Source organism: Oryctolagus cuniculus, chromosome 14 (genome assembly GCF_964237555.1).
Source record: "Oryctolagus cuniculus chromosome 14, mOryCun1.1, whole genome shotgun sequence".
In the NCBI taxonomy this organism is placed as follows: Eukaryota; Metazoa; Chordata; class Mammalia; order Lagomorpha; family Leporidae; genus Oryctolagus; species Oryctolagus cuniculus.
In genome coordinates this window covers 17,097,903-17,123,584 of record NC_091445.1, presented here as the reverse complement: position 1 = coordinate 17,123,584, position 25,682 = coordinate 17,097,903, and the positions used below count along the sequence as shown (strand labels likewise).

Genomic DNA, 25,682 nt, shown 5'->3' with positions numbered 1-25,682 from the left:
CACTGCACTCCCTGGCCACAGCAGAGAGCTGGCCTGGAAGAGGGGCAACCGGGACAGAATCCAGCGCCCCGACAGGGACTAGAACCCGGTGTGCCGGCGCCGCAAGGCGGAGGATTAGCCTAGTGAGCCGCGGCGCCGGCCTCTTTTTCTGAATCTTTAATACCCAGGTCTGAAGGTCAAATCATTTTATTACATTACTAAATATTGTGTGTCATTTGTGGTTTTGTGCTCCATTACCATAGAATCATAAAAATTCAAAAATGTGTTCTCTTCTAAAACCCTAGCTTTAACAATGGGCTCCCTTAAAAGATGCATGCAAATATAGGAAATGATCATGAAACACATATTCAGTAGTCCCTCAAAAATAATACATCTCAAAATAAATACAAACAACAGCCCCACAATTGGAGAAAGGAAAGCTTTGGAGCAAAATGTTTTCATTTAGAAAGAGAAAAAGACTGGGAACCATTTGTATGCTAACAAACAGGAATGTGGCAAAATTATCCTTGAAATTTCTGCTCTTAAAATGCAAATAAACTAAACAACTTAGTAAATTTCATAATTTGGTTTCATTTGTGAACAAATTGTCCAATTCTACCTATTGTGGTTAATCAGCAATATTTCTATGGAAATAATAAAAGTGTTGTGAATGGTTAACAAACAGCATCATTTATCAAAAGAATGCAAATGCCTTTAAAATTTCATTGTAAGCTTCAGTTATTAGATATACTCCACAAAATGTTATAATCACCACATTGTTATCACAATGAGTTAAAATAAAACATGTACAATATTTTTTAATTGTGTAAAATGTGTTTACAATCAACACTGGCATTTAGGAAAGATATGCCCAGATTAATAAATTTTTTATTACCTTTTCAGCATTTAATGTTTTCCTATAATATTTTTAAAATACTTTTATTTATTTATTGTTATTTATTTGACAGATAGAGTTAGACAGTGAGAGAGAGAAAGGTCTTCCCTCCATTGGTTTACTCCCGAAATGACCGCTATGCCCGGCACTGTGCTGATCCAAAGCCAGGAGCCAGGTGCTTTCTCCTGGTCTCCCATGCAGGTGCAGGCGCCCAAGCACTAGGGCCATCATCCTCTGCCTTCCTAGGCCACAGCAGAGAGCCGGACTGGAAGAGGAGCAACCGGGACTAGAATCTGGCACCCATATGGGATGCTGGCGCCGCAGGTGGAGGATTAACCTAGTGAGCCATGGTGCTGGCCCCTATTTATTTATTTGAAAGGTAGAGCTACAGACAGTGAGAGGGAGAGACAGAGAGAAGGTCTTCCTTCCATTAGTTCACTCCCTAAATGGCCACAAAGGCTGGAGCTGCACCGATCCGAAGCCAGGAGCCAGGTGCTTCTTCCTGGTCTCCCACATGGGTGCAGGGGCCCAAGGACTTGGGCCATCTTCTACTGCTCTCCCAGGCCACAGCAGAGAGCTGGAGTGGAAGAGGAGCAGCCGGGACTAGAACCAGCGTCCATATGGGATGCTGGCGCCGCAGGCAGAGGATTAACCTACTGCGTCACAGTGCTGGCCCCTCCTTTAATATTTAATACATTAAAGCTAAAAATTTCCAGTGACCTCTTCACTATTCTTTTGATTCCATAAGTTTTAGCTAGTGTGTATTTGTTTATCTGCAATGTCTTGTACAAATAACTCTTTCATATGCTGATTTCATTTCATTTGGGTAAATTTCCAAGAGTGAAGACTGTTGTGTCATAAGACAGAACTATTTTCAGATTTCTGAGGAATTCAATACTGTCTTCCATAATGGTTGTACTAATTTTACATTCTCACCAACAATGTATTAGGGTACCTTTTCCCCCACATCCTCACAAGTATTTATTACTTTTTGATTTTTGGATTATAGCCATTCCAACTCAGGTGAGGTGAAACCTCATTTTGGTTTTTATTTGCATTTCCCTGGTGGCTAGTAATCTGGGGCATTTTCTCATATATCTGCTGGCCATTTGTGTTTCATCCTTTGGAAATGCCTGTCCATGTCCTCTGTACATTTCTTAACTGAATTGTTTGTTTTGTTGTTGCGTTTCTTTAGCTAAGTGTTTATATATAAGTAGTTGACTTTTACCACATTAGCCTATACCTATATGAGAAGTCTACACTAGGGCTGGCACTGTGGCGTAGTAGGCTAAGCCTCCGCCTGTGGCACCAGCATCCCATATGGGCTCCCAGGTATTCCTCTTCTGATCCAGCTCTCTGCTATGGCTTGGGAAAGCAATAGAAGATGGCCCAAATGCTTGAGCCTGTGCACTCACGTGGGAGACGTGGAAGAAGATCCTGGCTTTGAATTGGCACAGCTCTGGCTGTTGTGGCCATTTAGGGAGTGAACCAGCAGATGGAAGACCTCTCTTTCTGTCTCTCCTTCTCTCTATCTGTAATTCTACCTCTCAAATAAATAAAAAAAATCTTTAAAGAAAAAAAAGTCTACACTAAATTTTGAGTTTTCAGAATCTCCTAATTTTTTGCTTTATTATGGGAAATTGGAAGATAGAAATTTCTGAAGACAGAGAACTAAAACACACACATTTACTTTTCCTCCCTCCTCAAATCTATTGAAATGTCCATAATGTCACATAGAAAAGCCTGAAAGAAATACAGGTTTCTTGGAATGATTCTGGATGATATAAAGTAGAGGAACTGAGACATGGTCACAATGAAACAACATGCAAGAGTAAATTGCCATGATCATAAGAGCCAGTCTCTGAAGTAATGCCAACTGTAGAGACAAAAGAGTGAAGTAGGCTATAGAGTAGTCATCAAGGAAGGAGGGAGCTAAGAAGTGCTTGTGAACGATAAAACATGTCAGGCCCTTCCAGGTCTACTTCAAGGTGAGAAAAACTAAATCAACCCACTCTAGGTATCAAGTATTTTGTGTTGGTAACTTGTGCAAATCATCAGCTGTGTTCTTGCTTCTGTTCATAAGTCCTGAACAGAAGGTTGCCCTTGTCTCACACATTGTCTTAGTAAACCTTCCTGCTCTAGAGGGAGGGAGAGACCTTTTGGGAAAACTACCCTTGCCAGCCACCAATTTGTCTCAGACTACTCTAAAGGTAATACATGAGAATGGACAACCAATGATCATTTAGACATTTGAGGCAGATCAGCAATAGGACATAGAAGAACTGAGTTTAATCAAACGAATGGCAAGAGAAGAATGGCTTTCTATCAAAGATTAATGATTTCCGTTCATAGTGTGGAGGTTTTCTGGAGTCAGCTGCCTAGCCAGTGATAGCATTACCCAACACCTTTGTATCCAGGTAGGGTCATGTGACTGGCTCTCACCAGTGAAATTTGGGCAGATGTGATAAGAGTCACTTCTTGGCCAAAGTAATCAAGAAGCTAATTTTCCTTTCCTACCTATCACTTCTTTCTTCCACTCAAATATCACTTCCTTAAAGAGCTATATCCTCATTTTCCTAAATAAAAAGCTCTCAGCCTACTTTACTCCCTTACTCTTAGTCTAGCCAACAGCCTGCTTTCCTTCTCCTTACAGCACTTTTGACCATACCTGTCTGTTTATGTGTTTTGAAAATCTATCTTCCCCTCCAGAATAAAATCTCCCAGAGGATAGGGACTTCAACTTATTGCAGCAATAGCCCAACTCCCACAACAGTGCCTATTCCAATCAGATATTTAATACATTTATATAGAATGAATGCTTGAGTGATTGACACTTTGATAGTGAGAAAACATATGTGGGCTGTAGGAGGGAAGGGAACGTCCCTTCCCCCCTCTGAAGATTCAGTAACTGAATCTGCTGAAATAAACTGACAATAGGGTAGCAAGAGAAAATCAGACATTTTTATTACATGCATAGGGGCAACAAAAGAAAGAATAGTGAGTATCCAGTAAGCCAAGGAGATTCAAAAGATCCTCTGCCCTCTTCATGGGGGAGAGGAGAGTGGGGGATGTGAGTGCTTCTAGAGAAAAAGTAAATGGTTCTTAGAGGAGAGAAATGGGCACAAAGAACAGACAATACCCTGGGACAGAGTTTGTGGAGTCACTGAGTGTGGTATCAACTCTAGTCTTCTTTCCTTCCAGTTAATCTCCTGTGTTTGCTGAGATTTTAGGGAGGAGGGGGCTATGACAATTACATACCTTATGGAGGAACCTCCCTTAGGGGACTAAGAGAAAGGCCCTCCACAAGGTAAAGGGGTGAGAGGAGTAGGAGACAGGAAGAGAGACCTTGGTTCTGAGGCAGCCGTTTAGTTCAAAGTATGCAACAGGCAAAACACTAGATGTTGGGGGTATTTAAAAGGTCCAAGGCTACAATTTTCAGGGCAGAATATGGACAAGAGTGGAGGGAGTGCTGAATTCTTGCTGCATTGCCCTTGTTCTCAGTGGTCCACGAGCTTTATCATTTCCTTTGCAGCACTGAGTGTCAGGGAGAAGCGAGATGATGCTGTTTTCTGAGGGTGGCTGCATACTTGTTGAGGACTGCTGCCTTTTTTTTTTTTTTTTCCTTTAAAGATTAATTTAGGGGCCAGCGCTGTTGCATAGTGGGTAAAGCCACTGCCTGCAGTGCTGGCATCCTGTATGGGTGCCCGTCCTAGTCCTGGCTCCTCCACTTCTGATTCAGCTCTCTGCTGTGGCCTAGGAAAACAGAGTAGAAGATGGACCAAGTCCCTGGGCCCCTGCACCCGCATGGGAAGACCCAGAGGAAGCTCCTGGCTCCTGGCTTCAGATTGGATCAGCTCTGGCCGTTGCAGCTAATTGGGGAGTGAACCGTTTGATGGAACACCTCTCTCTCTGCCTCTCCTTCTCTCTCTTTGTAACTCTGGCTTTGAAAGAAATACATAAATCTTTAAGAAAAAAAAGTTTATTTTATTTATTTGAAAGGCAGATTTACAGACAGGCAGAGACAGAGAGAGAGAGAGGTCTTCCATCTGCTGGTTCACTTCCCAGGTGGCCACAGTGGCCGGAGCTGTCTTGATCTGAAGCCAGAAGCCAGGAGCCAAGCTTCTTCCGGGTCTCCCACATGAGTGCAGGGGCCCAAGAACTTGGGTCATCTTCCACTGCTTTACCAGGCCATAGCAGAGAGCTGGATCGGAAGTGGAGCTGCTGGGACTTGAACCAGTGCCCATATGGGATGCCCACACTGCAGGCGGCAGCCTTACCTGCTATAGCATAGCACCGACCCTGAAGGCTGCTGTCTTGTTCAGCTTTCACAGTATGGGGAAGAGTGAAAATTAGATCGTACTTCATGAAATTTAAATAACAAGACACTCTGACTTACTAATACCCCAGTTCTACAGCTAGTTTTCATTGTGCCTGTATGTGAGAACTGACTTTTGGGTTTCTTTTCACAACTTTAGGTTTGCCCCCTGCCTCCCATTTTGGAAAACTGACCAGTTTTATTATTTATTCTTATTCCTTAGGATGGACTGGGGAGATGAATATTCCCATAATTCTTTTGACCTACACTGTTTGTTAAACTCTTTTCCTGGAGACTTGGAATTTAAGCAGATCTTCAGTGATATTGATGAAAAGATTGAACAAAATGCTGCAAGGTAAATATTGCTCATTATTTAAAACAAATTGTTTTCATGTTTAATTTGCATGAAATTTACCTAATCTGTTTTTCATATTTCCTACTCTTAGATCTTTTAGGCTTTAATTATCACTAACTTCCCTAAAAAATATTGACCCCACACCCTTAAAATTTAACAAAATGCTTCTATCTGACTGATACTTTTATTAGACTAGGAAATGTAAAATTTTACTGATTTGCTATTAATGGTTTCTTAGAGTTTTCCAATATTGGTCTCCTGTATTTTCAGCATGTTAAATATCCCTCATCTAAAATATTTGATATTAGAAGTATTTCAGATTTAGGATTTTTCCGGGTATTGGAGTAATCACAATACATACTGAGGGCTCATGGGACTAGGACCCAATTCTAAACACAAAATTCATTTATTTTCATATGCAACTTATTATACATATACCCTGAGGGTAATTTCATGTGATATTTCTCATGCATCTGTGTTTTAACTGCAATGTATCACATGAAATCAGATGTGGAAATTTCCAGTTGGGCATAAAATAGTATAGGATTTTGGAGTATTTTGGATGTCAGATTTTCAGATTAAATACTTAACTTGTAGTATGTTTAGAGTTACAGCCTCTTGATTTAAGGTTATACAAAAGTTAAATATTTTAATTTAAGTTATTAAAATAAAATGGCCATGATCTCTTGAGTGGCTGAAAACAGAACATTTAAAACAAATTATTTTTGCATAATGTTTGTTGTTTCAAGTCTCCTTTTCAGTTGAGTGGCAGGCTGGAGACTCCATAGAGTGTTGCTAAGCCAAGTTAATTTTTATCTATTACCCCAAAAAGTAGTGTTACCAAATACAGTGTGAAGCAGGGACAGCTAAAGAGTTTACCACTAATACATGTTCTTTGAAAGATAAAAAACTTTGCCTCCCTCTGGATCTGTGATTCCTATCATCAGGCAGTTGGCTCATATGAATCCTTTTGGTTAAAATTCTATTTCATCTTATGTGGGTTACAAATATGCAAACCATAGTAAAAACTTCTATTGTGCAAAGATATACAGCATTTTCTTTTGTTGTTTTTGTTTGTTTTTCAATTTATTTGAGAGGCAGAGTGACAGGGAGAGGGAAAGACAGAAAGAGATCTTCCATTGATTGGTTCAGTCCTAAATGCCCACAGTAGCAAGGCTGGGCCAGGCTGAAGCCAGAATCCGGGAAATCTATCCAGGTCTCTTCACATAAATATGAAATCTACCAAGGTCTCCCACATGAGTCAGGAACCCAAGTCCTTGAGCCATCATCTGCTGTTTTCCCAGGTGCCTTATCATGTAACTGGATTAGAAGTAGGGTAGCTGGGACTGGAATTGGCATCCTATTCCATCCAATAAGTTGTGGGTATTTCGAGCAGTGGCTTAACTCTGTGTACATAACATCTGTCCCACATTTTCTTTCTTAAGATATGGTTATATTGAACTTTTGTAACCAAGCAAGTGAAATGTCTCTATGATAATTTTACTTCCTGTTTCACATGAAAATAGTTAATTCTTCATCATCTTAACAATGAGCATGAATACATTAAAAAGATAGCTTACTGCTGAGGAATTATAATTTAAGAGTAAATCTCCTTTCTCAGAAATCCTCTCCATGAAGATAGTAGAAAAAGAATGCACTTTAATTATTGAAATAAGCATTAAATTAGAATATGATGTGTAGTGACAGGCACAAAGAGATTGCGAGATAGAAAAGAATCTTACCACCTTGTTCTACAGCTCAGTATATACCACATATGTGATATCAAGATAAATGACTGCCAGTCCCCAAGAACATGTGACAGCACATTTTTCCACACAGACATCATCCTGACTTCACTGTGGTAACTGGGGAGACTTCCTTTGTGAGCTAATGGGCTTCATACTGAGGAGAAACAACAGATAGTTGGACCAAGGAGTTCACTGATGTTAGATGCTTAACTCTAACACAGGGAGATAGGGGAGCTACCTCCCTGATGTTCACATTTCAGAAAGATAGCTCCCAGGTTCCTGAGATGGACAGTCCTAAGTCATAAAGCTGGTACCAGGCCAGCTGACAAAAGAGGCATAGGTATGTCTTCCAAAGGAGATGTGGCACAATGGAAAACAACACTCTTTCCAAGATAAATGCTATAAGAAGGAAGGAAGGAAAATCTTGTCCCTTGTATTCAACAGGGAGAATTAAAATCCCATTTTTAAGTTTGTATTTACCATTATAAAACATAAATATACCTCTTTGAAGCCACTTCAAAATATCCACGGGAAAATGGAATTAAAAGACTGTGGGGCCTGCACTGTGGCATCATGGACTAAGCCTTTGCCTGTGGCGCCAGCATCCCATATGGGCATTGGTTTGTGTCCTAGCTGCTCCTCTTCCAATCTAGTTCTCTGCTATGGCCTGGGAAAGCAGTAGAAGATGGCTCAATTACTTGGACCCCTGCACCCATGTAGGAGACCTGGAAGAAGTTCCTGGCTCCTGGCTTCGAATAGGCCCATATCATCCAGCCATTGCGGCCTTTTGGGGAGTGAACCAGCATTTGGAAGACATTTCTCTCTGTCTCTCCCTTTCTCGTCTGTGGTTTGCCTCTCAAATAAATAAATAAAATCTTAAATATACATATATATGTGTATATATATATATATATATAAAATGCGTGTGGTAGATGCTTGGCACAATAGTGAAGACACTGCTTGAGACACTAGCATCTCATATCAGAGTGCCTGGGTAACTGCCTTTAAAATAAATTAATTAATCATTTAAAAAAAGATAGTGTGTATTTCTCTGAACTTTCTCAGGACCCCTTATGTATATTTTTTTATTAAAGGTGATATATATATATATATATATAGACTTAATATGCTGTTAAGTGCATATCATTTTATTTTACATATAAATATGAAATATCTAGATTAAACCTTATATAATTATTTACTTATATATTTTTATGTTTTATATATATACATATATATATATAGAGAGAGAGAGAGCATGACACAGTTTCTAACCCAAAGAAACTTACAAGTGCAAACAGTGTGCAATAATGCAGATTAATGTCATTTTTCTAAATTCCAGAGGTGGTTATATTTTTAAAATAGAAATATTTTTTAAATGATACATTTATCCTTTCACAGTGGCATTTAGGTGCCATCAAAACAAAGCATGTCACTGGACTCTGGCATTTTTGTTATTGATAATGGATAACTTTATTTTTATTTGCTGAACCATCTGTACTTAATTTCCTTCCCTTACCTGGTCAGTAAGAAATCATATTTAAAAGTAACACAGTGATTAAAATACTGTATTTTGCATTCATAAATTGTTATTTAGGCTGAAACTCAGATGTTAGTATTAAAAAGAAAATATAGTAGGGAACATAAGGTTATAATTTTGAAATTAAAAATATTTTATTGCCCATATATTAAAACAAACCTGGAGCAGAACCACTTCAAGTGACGTTGATCTTCACAAGGGATAAAATAAGGGAGTAGCTGCATGTGCTGTGTGCTACATTTAGAATCAAGTCTATTTTTCATCAAATTCAATTATGTTTTTATTATACTTTGGAGAATAAACATAATAGTATAGGGTGTATATATTTTTAAAAATAAAATACTGAATAATAACGATGGTTCAGGAGACTGTAAATCATTTATGTACTCATTTATTGCCTTCTAACAGAATAGCTTTTAGAAAATTATGTGTCATGACGAATCAGTTATGCCACACTTAGACTGCAGTAGTTGAATTACCCTTGGCATTTTTGTATTCTAACAGTTCTATTTATCTCCCAGTGGTGTACACTGAATAAGTAATGAACATCTGTATATATGGGTTTTCCCCAATACTTTCAAAAGGAAAAAAACATTACTAATTCATTTTTAAATATGGTATTTTTTCTTGCACTTGAATTTTTAAAGTTGTATTTCTTTCTAGCAGTGACCCTGACATCTAAGTGTGACTTCTTTCCCTCTTCTAAATATCATCAAGTTTTATGAGCCACAGGGTCTTTAACCTTCCCAAAGCAGTGATTCACCAGAATGGACCGGTGTGCCCAGGGGTCACCGAATCTCCACCTACCCTTCAGAAGAAACTGTCATTCTCTCAGACCATTTTCACATCTCCATCTCCATTTCCATTCCAGTCAGCGCCCAGCGACTCACAGGGCTGACAGTGGAAATCCGTGATGGTGAATCATTTACTTTGAACACATATCAGAATCGGTAACGAGACACTAAATAACCTGCCAAAGAGGAATCCTACAAATGCTATACCCGCAGCCCTGGTTAGTTCACTAACTGAAAAACTGCACATAGCATAGAAAGATTTTTTTTTATGCTGACTGGAACTTATTAGTTTAACAAGATGTTGAGGTCTAGAAGTTCTCTTGGGCTCATGGTATGCACAGAATGATTTTTCTTCTCTTAATGTTCAGTTGGTTAAGATTGTATCATAATGGTTCCTGTTGCATTTCAGTTTTCTAATTATAGATGACCTCATGGATCTCAGGAGTTTGGTTTTGCTAGTGCTGTTACAGGATGACTACTTTTTTTTTTTGGATTTAAAGAAAGACCAGGAAGTGCTTTCGGACTACCATTTGATTAATTCAGGAGATGCAGGGGCGAAGGAACATTAAGTTTATTTTGTGAGTGCATATTGGATAGACTGTTCCTATAAATTTAACCATGCTTTGTTAGAGAGGGAACATACTCCGTAGAGCACACTTACTTTTCATATAATAAGTAATTTTTTGAGTTTATAAATGAAATTTTTCTTAGCATTTTCCACATGATGGCTTAAAGATCAGGAAGAAGTAGCCAAGAGAAATCTACAAATAATCTTTATCAGTTTTAGAATTCTCATGGCAGAGCCACAAGACTGCTAGTGGACATGCACATATTAATATATTTTGTGGTCTTCACAAATTTATATAAGGAAAATTAGTCGTTGCAAAGGCTGTTTTTTGTATTTTTATCTCTAGCAGTATTTTGGCTCTTGGCAAATAATACTTGCTCCTTTTTTTGACCTTCCTGTGGGGTTTTTTTTTTTTTTTTGGTTCTGTATTTTGTATTCCATTCAATTACATCCCTATCTCTTCTCCTGTCCCACTGAATAAGATCCTGAGCCACATGGAAGACATATGACAGAGACCACTTACCTTGTTTATCCTTGAACTCTGCCTAGTCCAAAACAGCTACTTTCCAGTTTCCACTGACAAGGCCCTTTCTGGCACTCTCTTCCTGCTCAGAATTCAAAATGTAGCCTTGGCAGGCAGCCTTCTGGGCCTCAGTACGCTAGCCTTTGCTTTTATTTGTTTTTTATTTTATTTTATTTTTTTGACAGGCAGAGTGGACAGTGAGAGAAAGAGACAGAGAGAAAGGTCTTCCTTTTTCTGTTGGTTCACCCCCCAATGGCTGCTGTGGCCAGTGCGCTGCAGCCGGCACTCCACGCTGATCTGAAGCCAGGAGCCAGGTGATTCTCTTGGTCTCCCATGGGGTGCAGGGCCCAAGCACTTGGGCCATCCTCCACTGCACTCCCTGGCCACAGCAGAGAGCTGGACTGGAAGAGGAGCAACTGGGACAGAATCCTGCCCCCCGACTGGGACTAGAACCCGGTGTGCCGGCGCCGCTAGGCGGAGGATTAGCCTAGTGAGCCGCGGCACCTGCCAGCCTTTGCTTTTTAAACTTCTCCAATTTTGCTCCCACTGAAGTTCCACCTGAAACGTACTGAAGCATGCAGGTCAATGTGGCAATAGTAAGAAGACAAGCCACTCTTTCTCATGGTGGCTGATTGAACCAATTTCCTGTCGTTATTAACTGCATTATCTTGAGTGTTGTGGTGATCTGACTCCTTTCCCAAGAGTCTGTATGGTGTGCCCTTGTGGTTTCCCTTCTGTGCATTAGGAGGCTGGGATGCATGGGATAAAATATGCAGTCAGTAACTCCATTAAGTGATTGTTAAGAGATTTTTTCAAATAATATATACACTTAACATGCTTGATAGTTCTGTTTAGGTCAGCAAACATTCACTGATTATAATAACACCATGGAAGGGTGTTTGGCCTAGTGGTTAAGACATGGTTATGACACCTGCATCCCATATCAGAGTGCTGGGGTTCAAATCCCAGATCTGGATCCTGATTGCAGCTTCCTACTAATGCACATAGCGGAATGCATCAGGTGGGAATGCATCAGGTGATGGCTTAAGTAGTTGGATCCCTGCCACCCACTGGGAAACCTGGATTGAATTACCAGCTCCCTAGCTTCTGCCTGGCCCAGTCTTGACTGTTGCCGGCATTTGTGGAGTGAATCATTGGATGGGATCTCACACTGACTGCCCGTCTTGCACTCAAATAAATAAATAGATAGCAACTTAAAAGTTGTAACAATAGCATTTAACAAGACAAATACTGTGAAACTATTTTATTGTCATGAGAAATAAAGTAATCTTTTTTAAAAAAATTTACTTATTTATTTTGAAAGTCAGAGTTAGAGAGAGAGAGAGAGAGAGAGAGAGCTCCATCTACTAGTTCGCTCCCTAGATGGCCACAATGGCCAAAGCCAAGAGCCAAGAGCTTCATCTGGGTCTCTCACAAGGGTGGCAGGTGCCCAAACACTTGTGCCATCTTCTACTAGTTTTCCCAAGCCACTAGGGAGCTGGACTGGAAGTGGAGCCTCTGGGATATGAACCAATGCACATACGGGATGTCTGCATCATAGGCATCAGCTTTAACTGCTACACCACAGCATGGGCTTCCTAATCATTTCCTTTTAATGGACATATTTATCTTATTTATGGGGTATAGTATTGTAATTCAGTACATGCATGGAGTGTGTAATGATCAAACCAGGGTAATTAGTTTTTACTTCTCCTCAAATATAATTTCTATTTCAAATATCATTTCAAGTGTATTATTAATTGTTGTAGAATCTAGTTACCCTATTGTGCTGTGTAACATTAGAACTACTTACCCCCTCTGATGGTATTTTGATATTCAGTGTCTTTTCTCTCTTGTAGCCTTCCTAAATATTTGACTTTTTAAAAAAGTATAGCTTTTCATGTTAAGTGTATTAGTTTACCTTATCTAGGCCAAATAGGCATAAGACAATAAAGAGTTATTGTTTGAAGATATTTCTAAAGAATCTTATTAAATTATCCTTCCATGGAAATAAAAAGGAAGCAAGTTATGATTATGAAAGTGTGAATAATATTGCTATTTTGAAAATCCAGATCCCATACGAAGTTTGAGCCAATTATAGTAGGGCTAGTGTCTCCCAGAGAAGATCTCAGTTCATGGGCCAGTGGGAAGTAAGTCCTCACTCCAGAGGTGCCTGGTGAAGACCTAGCCCAGCTCTGAGGGCAAGCGCAGTGGAGGGAATGCTATGACCGGACTGAGCAGATGTGACAGATGTGACTGCTGCTTGCTCATCATTCCTGTTGGAGGTTGCTTGGAAACTTAACCTAACCCTGTTGACTTTCCCTGAAAAAGAGCCCTGTCAGTGATTCAGCAGAGTAAACACCTCTTCCAAAAAGTTCATTAACACCCAGCCTTTGGTAATCAAAGTCCTAAGTCTGGAATGCCATGACTAAGAATGTCCTGCCGTGGAACCTGGGATGAAAGTAAGTCGGGGACTGGAAGCTGATGCTTTTACTTCCTGCTTTGGACTTTTCTTTAATTTCTTCTTTAAAGTCTTCAATTGGTCATCTCTGTATTCCTACTGCATAAACCAGTCCTTGCACGTAATAGGCTAGAAGACAGTCAGTGAATGTGTGTTAGACATTTTAATAGGCATCTGTTGTATTTGCTTTATTGTAAACAAGTGTGAAGCTAAGCAAGACCATGGTAGAATAAGTTGTCTTTAAATGCAAGCTTTTTTTTTATTTGTGTTTTTATATTATATAAAAAAATACATTCTTAGGATAAAATTTCAGAGAATGTAAGAAATAAGTTTCCATATTCCTCTCATCCTCTCAGAAGAAACCTATCCTGATAAATTATTGTGTAACTTTCCAAAAATATTCTTTACATATATACCAAAAATAGTACATACTTGGGGCAGGTGTTGTAGTGTAGTGAGTTAAGTTGCTGTTTGGGGTGCCCACATCCCATATGAGAATACCAGTTGAAGTCCACTTCCTATCCAACTTCCTCCTGGAATTGATCCTGGGAGGAGAAGATGATGGTTCAAGTACTTGGGTTCCTTCCACCCACATGGGAGATACAGATGGAGGTCCAGGGCTCCTGGATGCAGCCTGGCCCATCCCTGGATGTTGAGGATATTTGGGGAATGAACCAGTGGATAGAAGATCTCTCGATCTGTCTGTCTCCCTTTCTCTGCCTTTCAAATAAAATAAATTAACAAGTGGCCATTTTTAAAAGATTTGTTTTATTTATTTGAAAGGCTGTGCAGATATGTATGTGTGTGTGTGTGTGTGTGTGGGTGGGTGTGAGAGAGAGAGAGAGAAAGAGAAAGAGAAAAAGAGAGAAAGAAAGAAAGATGCTCCATCAGCTGCTTCACTCCCCAAATGGCCAAAACAGCCAGTGCTGGGCAAAGCCAAAGCTAAGAGCCTGGAACTCCATCTGAGTCTCTCATGTGGGTGGCAGGGGTCCAAGTACCTAGGCCATCTTCCATGGCTTTCCCAAGCATATTAGCAGGTAACTGGATCAAAAGTGGAACAAATGGGACTTGAACTGACACTCCGATGTGGGAGGCTGGTCTCATAGGCAGTGACTTAGCCTGCTTTGCTACAATGGCAGCCTCATTGACCATTTTTTAAGAGAGAAAATGTGGGAAAATATTAAAATTAATAATATATTCATTTTCAAACAAATTAAAATTATATGTGCATTACTGAATATGTTTTTAAAATATTCCCATATAGTTTTGCCTCATTCTTTTATTTGTATAGGTGTGTGACTTACTAAGCAATTCCTTTTTTTTAAAAAAAAAAAGATTCTATGGGGGGGTGCAAACTGTTGAAATCTTTACTTAATGCATACTAAACTGATCTTCTGTGAAAAAAAAAAAAAGAAATTATCAATTCCCAACTTGACTCTCACTGGGATTAAACATGACAATAGGTCTGATCTGATTTCATCATCATTTAAAAAAATCATCTATTATTTTTCACTTTATGTTTCTGTGTGGGAGCAAACTGTTGAAATCCTTACTTAATGTATACTAAGCTGATCTTCTGTATATTAAGATAATCGAAAATGAATCTTGATGTGAATGGAAGGGGAGAGGGAGTGGGAAAGGGGAGGGTTGTGGGTGGGAGGGACGGTATGGGGGGGAAGCCATTGTAATCCATAAGTCGTACTTTGGAAATTTATATTCATTAAATAAAAGTTAAAAAAAAGATTTATTTATTTATTTGAAAGTCAGAGTTACACAGAGAGAGGAGAGACAGAGAGAGAGGTCTTCCGTCTGATGGTTCACTCCTTATATGGCCGCAACGGCTGGAGCAGTGCCAATCCGAAGCCAGGAGCCAGGAGGCAGGAGCCAGGAGCTTCTTCCACATCTCCCACGCGGGTGCAGGGGCCCAAGGACTTGGGCTATCTGCTACTGTTTTCCTAGGCCATAGCATAGAGCTGGATTGAAAGAGGAGCAGCCAGGACTAGAACCGGCGCCCATATGGGATGCTGGCTCTTCAGGCTGGGGTGTTAACCCGCTCTGCCACAGCGCCGGCCCCAGCAATGCCTTCTTGAGGAGCATTTACATTATTTGCAGTGTTTCTGCTATTACTGCACAAACATGTATGAATATTCCCTCCTTCCTTATGAGAGTTTTGTCTATGAGATAATTTCTTAGGAGTTGTACAATTCACTGTTACAAAAGTGTTCCCCAGTAGTGCTGTATGGCCTTCTTCCACACACCATGACCATGTTTGTAACTGCTGATCAAATCTGTTTTCTGGGACAAGGCTTTGGCCCAGACTAAAATGATACTTGGGACATCTGCATCTTACATTAGAGGGCCTGATTAAGTCTCAGCTCCTCTGCTTCTGATCCACCTTCCCATTAATATATGCCCTGGAAGGCAGTAGATGGTGGCTCAAGCAGTTGGGTCCTTGCCACCCATGTGGAAGACCTGGATTGCGTTGTGTTCTCCTGTCTTTGGTCTGGTCCAGTCCAGGTTGTTTTTGGGCATTTAGAGAATGACACAATGGATGGAAGATTGATCTCTCTCTCTCTCTCTCTCTCCCTTTATGTTTGCCTTTCAAATAACAAAAAGGAAATAATTTTTTAAAAAGATGTGTTTATTTATTTGAAAGAGTTACACAGAGAGAGAAGGAGAGGCAGAGGCAGAGAGAAAGAGGACTTCCTTTCCACTGGTTCACTCCCCAGTGGGCCACAATGGCTGGAGCCATGCCAAGCCGAAGCCAAGAGCTTCTTCTGGGTCTCCCAGGTGGGTGCAGGGGCCCAAGGACTTGGGCCATCTTCTACTGCTTTCCCAGGCCATAGCAGAGAGCTGGACTGAAGTGGAGCAGCCGAGACTTGAACCAGCGCACACATGGGATGCCGGCACTGCAGGTGGTGGCCTCATCTGCTATGTCACAGTGTTGGCCTCATAAACATAAAATTTTTTAAAAAGTCTGTTATATCCAACTTATTGATTCTAATGATAATGAAGATAAAGGTACAGACTAGATGCATTCTCAAATCTGTTATAATTCTCATTACTTTTTTCCCCTCTGCAGTTTTTTTTTCCTGTCTCTTTCTCAGAAAGAGGATCAAGGGAATCAGCATAGGGTAACTACCAGGGCAGATTCCCTACTTTTCTCTTCCTGATTTCAGTTCATATGGTTTTATTGGGATTAGACCACATTCTGACTTTGGTAATTGTACCAAAATTACTGGGCAAGCCTCCATGGATAAAAAAGGAAGCACTACTTATTCCTGCTTGTCATGGGTATTAAACTGCCATGTCTTATATCCCTATAGAACATTTCTGGAAAATTCTCTTTATATTGTTAACACATGTAGCCCTGTGCCACTTTTTTCCTGCTCCTATCACTTCAGTCTATGAAAAGTGATCCAAGTCGGATGTAAATTTGGGAGGAAGAAGAAAAGATCTGAGTGTGATGCCAGGCTTATTATTGTCAGTGCCAGCTCTGTCTATTGGGAGCTAACAGGAATTTGGGGGAGTGGGATGCAGACTCTTTGAAAGTGCTTTAGACTTTTTAGGTTGGTACAGGCCTAACCAGGTCCTGAATCTAATCTCGACCACTCAAGAGCCTCTCCTCTATATTTGTGGTGGGATTGGTGGTATAAAGCCATGAATCCACACAGGACCCTAGCTTTAAAGTTTCTTTCAGACTGTGTTTCTCATAGTAAACTCTAAAGAAAAGGTGGGCAAACAATAGCTGGGATTCTTGGGAGACTGTTAACATAGCGCCCAGATAAGACATGATAAGGGCCTGAGCTAAGTCTTTCACAAAAGGAACTAACAGGAAGGAATACATATGAGGAGGATTTAAAGAGATAATGTAACAGGATTTGGTGGCAAGGGTCTTTTTTCTTGAGAGTGCAGTTATCACATTTTGAAATTACCAAAACCTCTCTGAAACAGAACACAGTTCCCTGTAAAGGTTTAAATCTAGCAGGAGCATTTACAGTTAGCGTAGGTTTCAAGATTTTAAATCAGAATTGTTCTGTTTGTTTTTTCAGTTGCTTTCTCTATCCACAACTACACCAGACTACTATTAATTGACTGTTGTGCTACCATTTTTATTAATGGCCATTTAATCATAGAGGATCTCAAATGTTTTGGAAGCACAACAGTCCATATATACATATACACACACACATACATTCATGAATGTAGTTGTGGTCATAAAAACAACTTCATATTTTAATTATTCAAATAAATGTATTTCTCAAGTGAGACAACAGTGAAGTTAGATGATCAGCACTGAATTCTGAGGCTCTGGTGTCTGATTCCGTTATTTTTCTTGGTATCCTTGTATATAATCCCCTCTCCTGCAAGGAGAAGCCTTTGTAGTCCCTCCCACAGGCACATTTAGTGGTTCCCTCCTGTATACTCCCCTGGCACATTGTACACATGTCTTATCAAGTCCGACAGTATTATAGTGAGTTACTTACAGTTCTGTCTGTCTCACTGGATAGAACTCCTCTAGGGATGGGACAAAGTCTTACTCTTGTTTGTATCCTAGTATAGATTACAGTGCCTACCACATTCAGCTAATGTTTATTGAAAATAGGCTTTTATTCAGTAAGCAATTTTTACAGTTAAGGAATCTAGGAGTGAATGTTGAATGTGAGAAAATTACCATAGATATCTTTTTAAAAAGCATACTCCATATTGCATTTTTAAAATGGTTTATAAATTGATTTATACACAGCCTCTCAGTAATGCATTGACTCACACACCTCATTAACTTGGATAATTTGGAGTCATTATAATTAAAGCACATTGGGATTCAAATTTATTAAGAAATGTTGAGACATATGAAAAGGCATAAAGAATACTATGATAAATACTCATATTCTCACTAGCCAGTTTAAGAAATCAAACATTGCCGGTCCAGCTCAAGTTCTCTACTTGACTCTCCCCAGTTGCATCTCTTGTCCATCCCCAGCTTGCTTGATTATCCCAGTATATTTCCTCACAATTTTACTACCTATGTTTTTAATTCTGAACAATAGATAACATTACATATTTTCAAGCTGTCATATGGATAGGATTATACAGTGTATACTCATTTGTACCTCCTCTCCCCCTTGGCATTATATTTGTCAGTTTCATCCTTGTTGATAACTGTTTTTTCTTCATTTTCATGGCTCCCTTCCAGTGAATGAACTGTTCAATCATTTAATCATTATCTTTATTGTGGACATTTAGATTGTTTTCAGGAATTTTAATATTACAAATAAGGCTGGGAAACTGGTGTTTTGGCACAATGGGTTAAGCCTGTGCTTGCAAAGCTGACATCCCATATGGAGTGCCAGTTCCAGTCCTGGCTGCTCCTCTTCTAATCTAGCTTCCTTCTAATAGACCTGGGAAGGCAACAGATGATAACCCAAGTATTTGGGACCCTGCTACACACATGGGAGACCCAGAAGAAGTTTTTGGCTTCTGCCTTTGGATCGGCACAGCTCCAGCCATTGCAGCCATCTGGGGGGTTAACCAGCGGATGGAAGATCTCTCTCTCTCTCTCTGTCTCTACCTCTTTCTATAACTCTGTCTTTCAAATAAATAAATATATCTTTGAAAAAGGGCTAATAAGGTACATTAAAATCTTTTCTATGCTAACTAATATCCTAAATTTGGAAATTTAAGCTATGTAGAGAAGGAAATCTATTGCTATTTTTAGACTCTTTACATTTTGCTCTAATATTTGGGACCTAACAATAAATGGGATAATTAGATTTCTGTTTTTCAGTTACCGTGATTATTTTTCATGACTGATCATGCTTCTAAAAAAAATTTGAAACAGCTTACGGTTAAACAAACAAAAACGAAAACCAAAATGAAGACAAGTACCAAGTTGTTGAAGAAAATCTAGGAGCAGGCTTTTGGCCTAGTGATTAAGGCATCAGTTTAGGCTGCTCATGTCCTACATGGGTTCAACTTCTATCTTCAACTCCTGATTTCAACTTCTCACCAGTGTGGGCCCTGGGAGGCAGCAGTAATGGTGAAAATAGTTGGAATTCCTGCCACCAAAATAGAGGACCTATGTTGAGTTGTGTGGCTCTTACCATTAGCCTCTAGCTGTGGCAGGCATTTGGGGAATGAACCATCTAATGGGAATTTGCTCTCAAAAATAAGTGAATAAACAAACTTTATATAAAAAAAGAAAACCTAGACTAAAATCTCACATCATCTAATAATATATAAACCTCCTAACCCTGATCACCATCCCCATCCACAGTATTACTTCAAGTGTTTGAAAATAATATCAATGCTATTAATTTTATCTTAATTTTGATTTCAAAGAAATAATCAGAATACATACCAAACTGACATCCTAAATTTTGAGGAGCATTCCCTATATATAACAATTAGACAAGAAATTTCTAGACTTCAAATGATGTATTTAGAGAAAATGTATAGACTGTGGTGAATGGCAGAATAAGAAGATATTTAGCCAACTAAAAATCAGGCACTGATAATGAATTGTGACATTTTGAAATATGTGAGAAAAAGCTTTTAAGAGGAAGCTCAATCTTATTAGTTTATATCAGTGAGGGGGAGGGTCCCCTGAAATGTAACTGCTCAATCCCTTTATCGATGTTTGGACAAATTACTAGAATATCTAACCCTCCGAAGGCTTTCTTCTATTTATAAATTGTAGGTATTGGCCTCTACCCAGATTCAGATGTTAGAGATTAGCCTAAAAGCTGAGTCCTGATTGAAACAGATTTAGGTAGACTAACTGCTGAGCCTTTCCAATTCACATTGCTGTAATCTATTAGGTTTCATTGAATGAGACACATGAGGATGCTATAATAAAAACCTTTGATAAAGGGTCCCTGGAGTCAGGGTGTAGGCTCAGGGCATCATGTTTCTCAGTCCATAGAAGTACTTACGTAAGTTAAGAAAATATATGCCAATCTCTTGTCAGACGTAGAACTGGTATTCTTGAATAAGACTGTCCAATCAGGAAATTGAGTGGCCTGTGGCCAGAGGTGGTATTGTTTCTCTTTTTAGTTCTTTGTTTTCATGAAAAGGCTCTTTGATTCTCGGAATGTATTTCTTTCAAGGTAATTAACTTTGAGTTCACTTATGCTCAGAAGTCTGTTGAAAAGCTTTACTTAAACTTTTACAGTGTATATTTTCTGGGCAACTTATACCCGATGAATGTTGAAGAGACTTTCCTAGAACGTCAGAGCTCAGTTTCTGAAACCTTCATGGTTCTGTGGAGTAGAACCTATAATTAATACCAATTATATTTTCAAAAGAGTACCTTTACCTTTTGGTAACTCATCTTCATATTATTGAGAGGCAAACATGTAGCTGTCAGTTTTGGGTTATAGGGATTCAGCTTCAAAGGATTTATAACTTTAAGCTTTCTTGCAGTTTAGATGTGCTGCCATCAGGTGGTAGTAATATGTCATATCCATGTGGCTCCACAGATAGCACTATGCTAAAGGTCACCATTTTAAGCCACAAGGATTTTTAATCATGAATGTGTAGAATTGTCGATGGACATTAAAATAACAAAGTATATCTGTCATTTTTTTAAATCAGAGCTAAGGATATTTTGAATGGAATGTTTACAACAAACCTAAGATCGAATTTAATGTTTTTTTCTGTTTCAAGTTTGTTATTTGGTTGATGAAGCATTCCATTTTAGGCCTTATTAGCATTTAGAAAATAGAGAAAAGCAAAATTAAAAACTGACCTAATTTTATCACCTGAATATAATTGTTGTTAATCCTTTGTTTATTATTATTATATGCAATTCTTAGTATGTTTTTGTTTTAATTTTTTTAGAATGGAGTTTAATGGCAGAAAAAGATATTTAGATGTAGCAACACTGTAGAAAGAGCTTGTATCCTTTATGAGTTTTAAAATTACAAGGTCTTTGTAAATACTTCCTGACTTCTTAATATTCCATTGTCTGAAGTTTTCCATAATTTATATAGTCACTCACCTGTCAGTGGATAATGTCCATTTCTGATTTGCAGAGTCATCAGGAGTATTTTATCTCTGCCTTCTATACATTACCTATCGAGAGAACCATTGCTGCACTGCATCTATACTTGATTTTTGTTTTAACACAAAAGAATTTCTTACTCAAGTAAATAGATATTATATATTTTTCTATTGCCTTTTTTCTGCCAGAAAATTTGAACTCTCTGTTTTCACCTCTGAATGAAAATGCATAGTGTCTCTGTTATGTTCATACAATATGAATTTTTATAATTTTGTCTGTTGTACCCAACCAGGTATCCTTTATAATCGTTTCAAGACCTGTGACATTATGAGATTGAATCATTGGCTACTTGCTACCAAAATTTTTTTCTTTTTTTTTTTTTATAGCATAGAACATTGTATTAAGGAAATACAGTCTGAAGTTCACAAACAGTGTCCAGATGTGCAGCTACAAACAACAACGGACTACTTGGAATGGCTAACTCACTATAATTATGATACTTCTAAGTCACCTTCTATTCCCCATGGAGATGTGATCAAATTCCTCAGAACAGTGGTAAAAAATTCTTTTGTTTTTTAATGGTGTGGGGTGGGTAAACAGGGGATACAGTTCATTCATTTCCACATGTTAGTATTTATTGTAGTGACTATATCCTGTCATATCTAGGAGTTTGTGGACTAGAATTCAGTGAGCTATTTGTTTTTATATTTTGCTATAATTTTTGTCAATAAACTGATATTTTATGTGAATTATAACTCCTGGATAGTTTGTGGTATGGCATATCAATATCACAACTCTATCAGTATCTACCTTAACAGTCTACCAGAGAAGCTCATATGCATTACATTTGTGTTTGTTTACCTTTCTAGTCTTCTCTTTGCAGTATTAAGTACAATGTGAGCCCCATCTTTTGTCTTTATGCAACTGCCTTTTCTCTTGTCCCCTGCATTCATGTCCTACAATCATACTCAGTTCTCTTTTGTAATGGAATGATTTATACAAGAAAACTATTAATGAGAATTATTACATTGGTAACTCTTTGATATATGTTAGAGAAGTTTTCATAACGTTCAACAAGAACAGTTATTTCCTTGCACCTATATCTGCAAGGGTGGCTGGCTTGCAAAAACAGATTCCCAGAGAAATAGCACAGTTGTTAGAAAGCAGTGTTTCTGTAGCTATGGTTTTAATTTAATTTGGGGGGGGGGAGCACTGTTTTTGTCTAAACATCAAACATTGACTAGGGCAGATGTGGAAAATATCTTGAGGTTGTAGATGGCTTAGGATGACAGAATCAGATGAAAATAGTTTTTGGCTGTAGTTATTATTACAGATGTCTCTTTAATGTTTATAAAGTAATAAGAGGAAGAGAAAGGAAGACTCTCTGCCCTGAAGCCTTAATCTTTTAAGAAAATCCTCTCACCCATTATCTCCTGAAGGTGGAGTCTTGAAGAATAAAGATGGATATAGTTATTCCTTTAATTTCTATTAAGAGCCATGTGTATTGAATTTCATTAATATTGATGTAATAATGCCTTCTCATTTAATTAAAAGCAAAAGCTTTTAATTATCTTTTAATCTGTCACACATAAGTCATTCTCTATTCACTGCAGGGCAAAGGCCGCCTTAGTTTTGCTCAAATTCATTAGACTTATAGGCTTGTTCCAGACCTAGGTTTTTTTACATAATTGATCATGTTATTTCGAGGAAGGAACCACATTATTAAAACAGATCCAGATTAAAATAACCTTATTATCAAGTTTCTACATGCTAAAAGTGTCAATCTTGATGGCATTTTTCAAACATCTTTTTCTGTAGAAAATTTGTGCTAATTATCTAGCTATTTAAATAAGCAACAGAATCCTCCTTGTGGCAGTTATGCTGAAGTTATTTCCAAAATGTAAACAGTCATACTAAACACACCTTTTAAACCTCTGTAATCTATTATTCTTTGTTTGATTAAACATTTATGGTTATTGACTGACTTAAAGAAACCCAGCACCGAGGCACTTATTTGATTCATTTGCCTTATAGGATGTGCCATAATGCTGACGTGTCCTGGACTCTGGTGTCTAAGGACATTTCTTTTCCAGAAATTTCAAAAGAACGGAATCAGGGGAGAGAAGAGAGAAAGAAACTGCAGAAAGGTCACATTGCACTTTGAATGTAGAAGGGACGTGGACGAAGGGAGTGAAGCCGGCATCTGTTCTGGGTTCTGTGCCACTGGATGTGGCGTTTGAAAAGTGACTTCAGCATGCTTATGTTCTTATCTGTGAGCTGGTTTTCAGACAGCTATGCCATGTGATTCTTATGGTGAAGAAACCTGAGAATGAATGGGAAAATGCTATCAAACATACACATATTTGTATACGTATTTATTAGAGATGGAACATTAAATTAGACATTGTGATGTGTAGAATGACCTGGAGCAAATTCTATGAACTTGTCTAGAAATTGTTCATAATTCTGAATCACAGTTAATGCCTATGGTATCTTTGTCAGTAAGAAATCTCAAAGCCAGCCAAATTCTGTATTGCTTAGGCCTTGCTTCCGTTTTTCTTGTAATCAGTTTGTTTCTACTTAAAGTGATTCCAACATTAGTGGAAAGAGATGTAATTAGGAAAGTCAGCATGTAAGGAGAACAACATATTGGGTAATTCAGAGTTCAAGAAGAAAGCAATTTTTTTTTGTTCCTTTACTATTAGTAATTCCACTCACCATTGTTTTCTGTCTGCAAAGAGAGTACAAAGAAATAATTTCGTATCTTTTGAGGAGTGCATTGAGAGTATGTTTATCCCATTTTGAGTTAGTTATTTCTTTGGAGGGCACTGAAATATTCTCAGATTAATTTTTAAAGTAAAGTCTTTCCTAAAGTGGTTCTCAAAAAGAAATTTAAATGAAAGTTGACATCTTTCAATGTATTAAGTTTTATTTCTCAGGATGGTAACTATCAGTAACCCCTAGGCACATACTATATTTAAATATATCTCCATTCTATTCTCAGAGGATTTTAAAGCATTGTGTATTCATTTGGGGATCTATAATGATAAGTATACTCATTCAGGCATGAAAATTGTCTACCAGGAATTAATTATGAACATTTTCTTGAATATTTTTGTCAGATTACTATGTTTCAATCAACGTTTTACTGTGGAGTTTTATTTAGAATTTGTAACTGTAGGTTTCATATGGCTCAGGTTATTTCAGGGTAGAGAGCTATGAGGGCTAAAAGCTATGTCTAGAAGTCTAACTGGGAAAGATAATCAACTGGGCTTTATAAAATTTAACAGACCATAAAAGCTGACATTCTAAAATGCCTGAATTGATTTATTTCAAATGTACCACAAACAACAAAAAAAGTCTCATGAAGAATATCAGAGTATTGATTCTAAAGTAAAATAAATTATTCTCAAATTTTCTACTACCATAGAATTTTTTCCTATTACACATAGAGCTAATCACATTTCCAATATTGTTGTTTGTTTTTATTAGCAAGATTTGTTGGAGGATGAACAGAACCAGGAAGATATGATACTGGACTTGCTGTGGGACCTCTCCTGCCAGAGCAATGCCGCCTTCCCGTCGAGCATGAGTGGAACATCTTTCCATTTCCTCTCTAGGACTTCTCTTCATTCTGTGGAAGACCATTTGCCTGTGGATGTAAAGTCTCTATGGGATGATATAAGACTGCGTCTTCGACGCTTCTTAGTGAGCAGATTGCAAAGCCATAACGAAATAAATAATTCACAGCAAAAAATCTCATTGAAAAATCAGTGCATACAACAACTCTTGTTTCTTTATCCAGAAACGGAAGTTATAATCAAGTACCAAAGCATACAGAATAAACTGTCAACTAGCCTTCTGCAGAATTGCATTCCTCCTTACAGCAGAGATTCAGATTTAGATGTAATAGCTTGTGGCTACCAAAGTACAATGCTTAAGTTATACTTAATGATAAAAGAGGATTTTAACATACTCTGTGAAATTTTAGCTCCATTCTCAACAGTGAAATTCATTAAAGAAACTTACCTGGATACTGTTACAGAAGAAATGCCAAAATTTCTTGAAAATTTTCGTGAGCTGCGGTTCAAAGAAAATGCTGTCCGTGGGGTTAAAACAAGCAAGAGCTCCAGCAAGCATAGAGGAGCACTGCATGCCTTGGGTTAGTGACGTTTAAAATTTGTTTGGTTTAACTTAAGCCTTTTGATAGCTTTAGTTTTCTAGGATTTTTCTATTTGGCTAAATCTGATTGCAAACTTGAAGATTAATAAGAAAATAGATGTAGTAAAAATGTGCAGTATTACATTTCTCTTATGCATTCCTTTATATGTAAGTACAGTCACAGAATTTTTTTCCTTTTAAATTGTTAAAGATATTGGAAATATAAGCCAAGCATATTGTAAATAAGAGTTTCATTTCTTTTAATTTCCTATAGACATATAGCTCATAGATTATATATAGATTACATATATAGATATGTCCACATCCAGTTATATAGA

At 38.2% G+C, this 25,682-nt stretch overlaps 1 protein-coding gene across 20 annotated transcripts in view; it reads left to right on the top strand.

The window, feature by feature from the left end:
* The window catches only part of KIAA0825 (KIAA0825 ortholog), a 448,051-nt gene that overhangs the window by 60,606 nt on the left and 361,763 nt on the right, over positions 1-25,682 (top strand). For all 20 annotated transcript variants that reach the window (XR_007922664.2, XR_007922665.2, XM_070056461.1 and 17 more), the window contains 3 exons: positions 5,413-5,544; positions 21,570-21,738; positions 24,676-25,345. Coding sequence is in view for 18 of the 20 variants with exons in the window: in XM_070056461.1 (XP_069912562.1) it covers positions 5,413-5,544; positions 21,570-21,738; positions 24,676-25,345 (971 nt within the window). In the remaining 2 variants the exon portion in view is untranslated. The remainder of the gene's footprint in view (positions 1-5,412; positions 5,545-21,569; positions 21,739-24,675; positions 25,346-25,682) is intronic.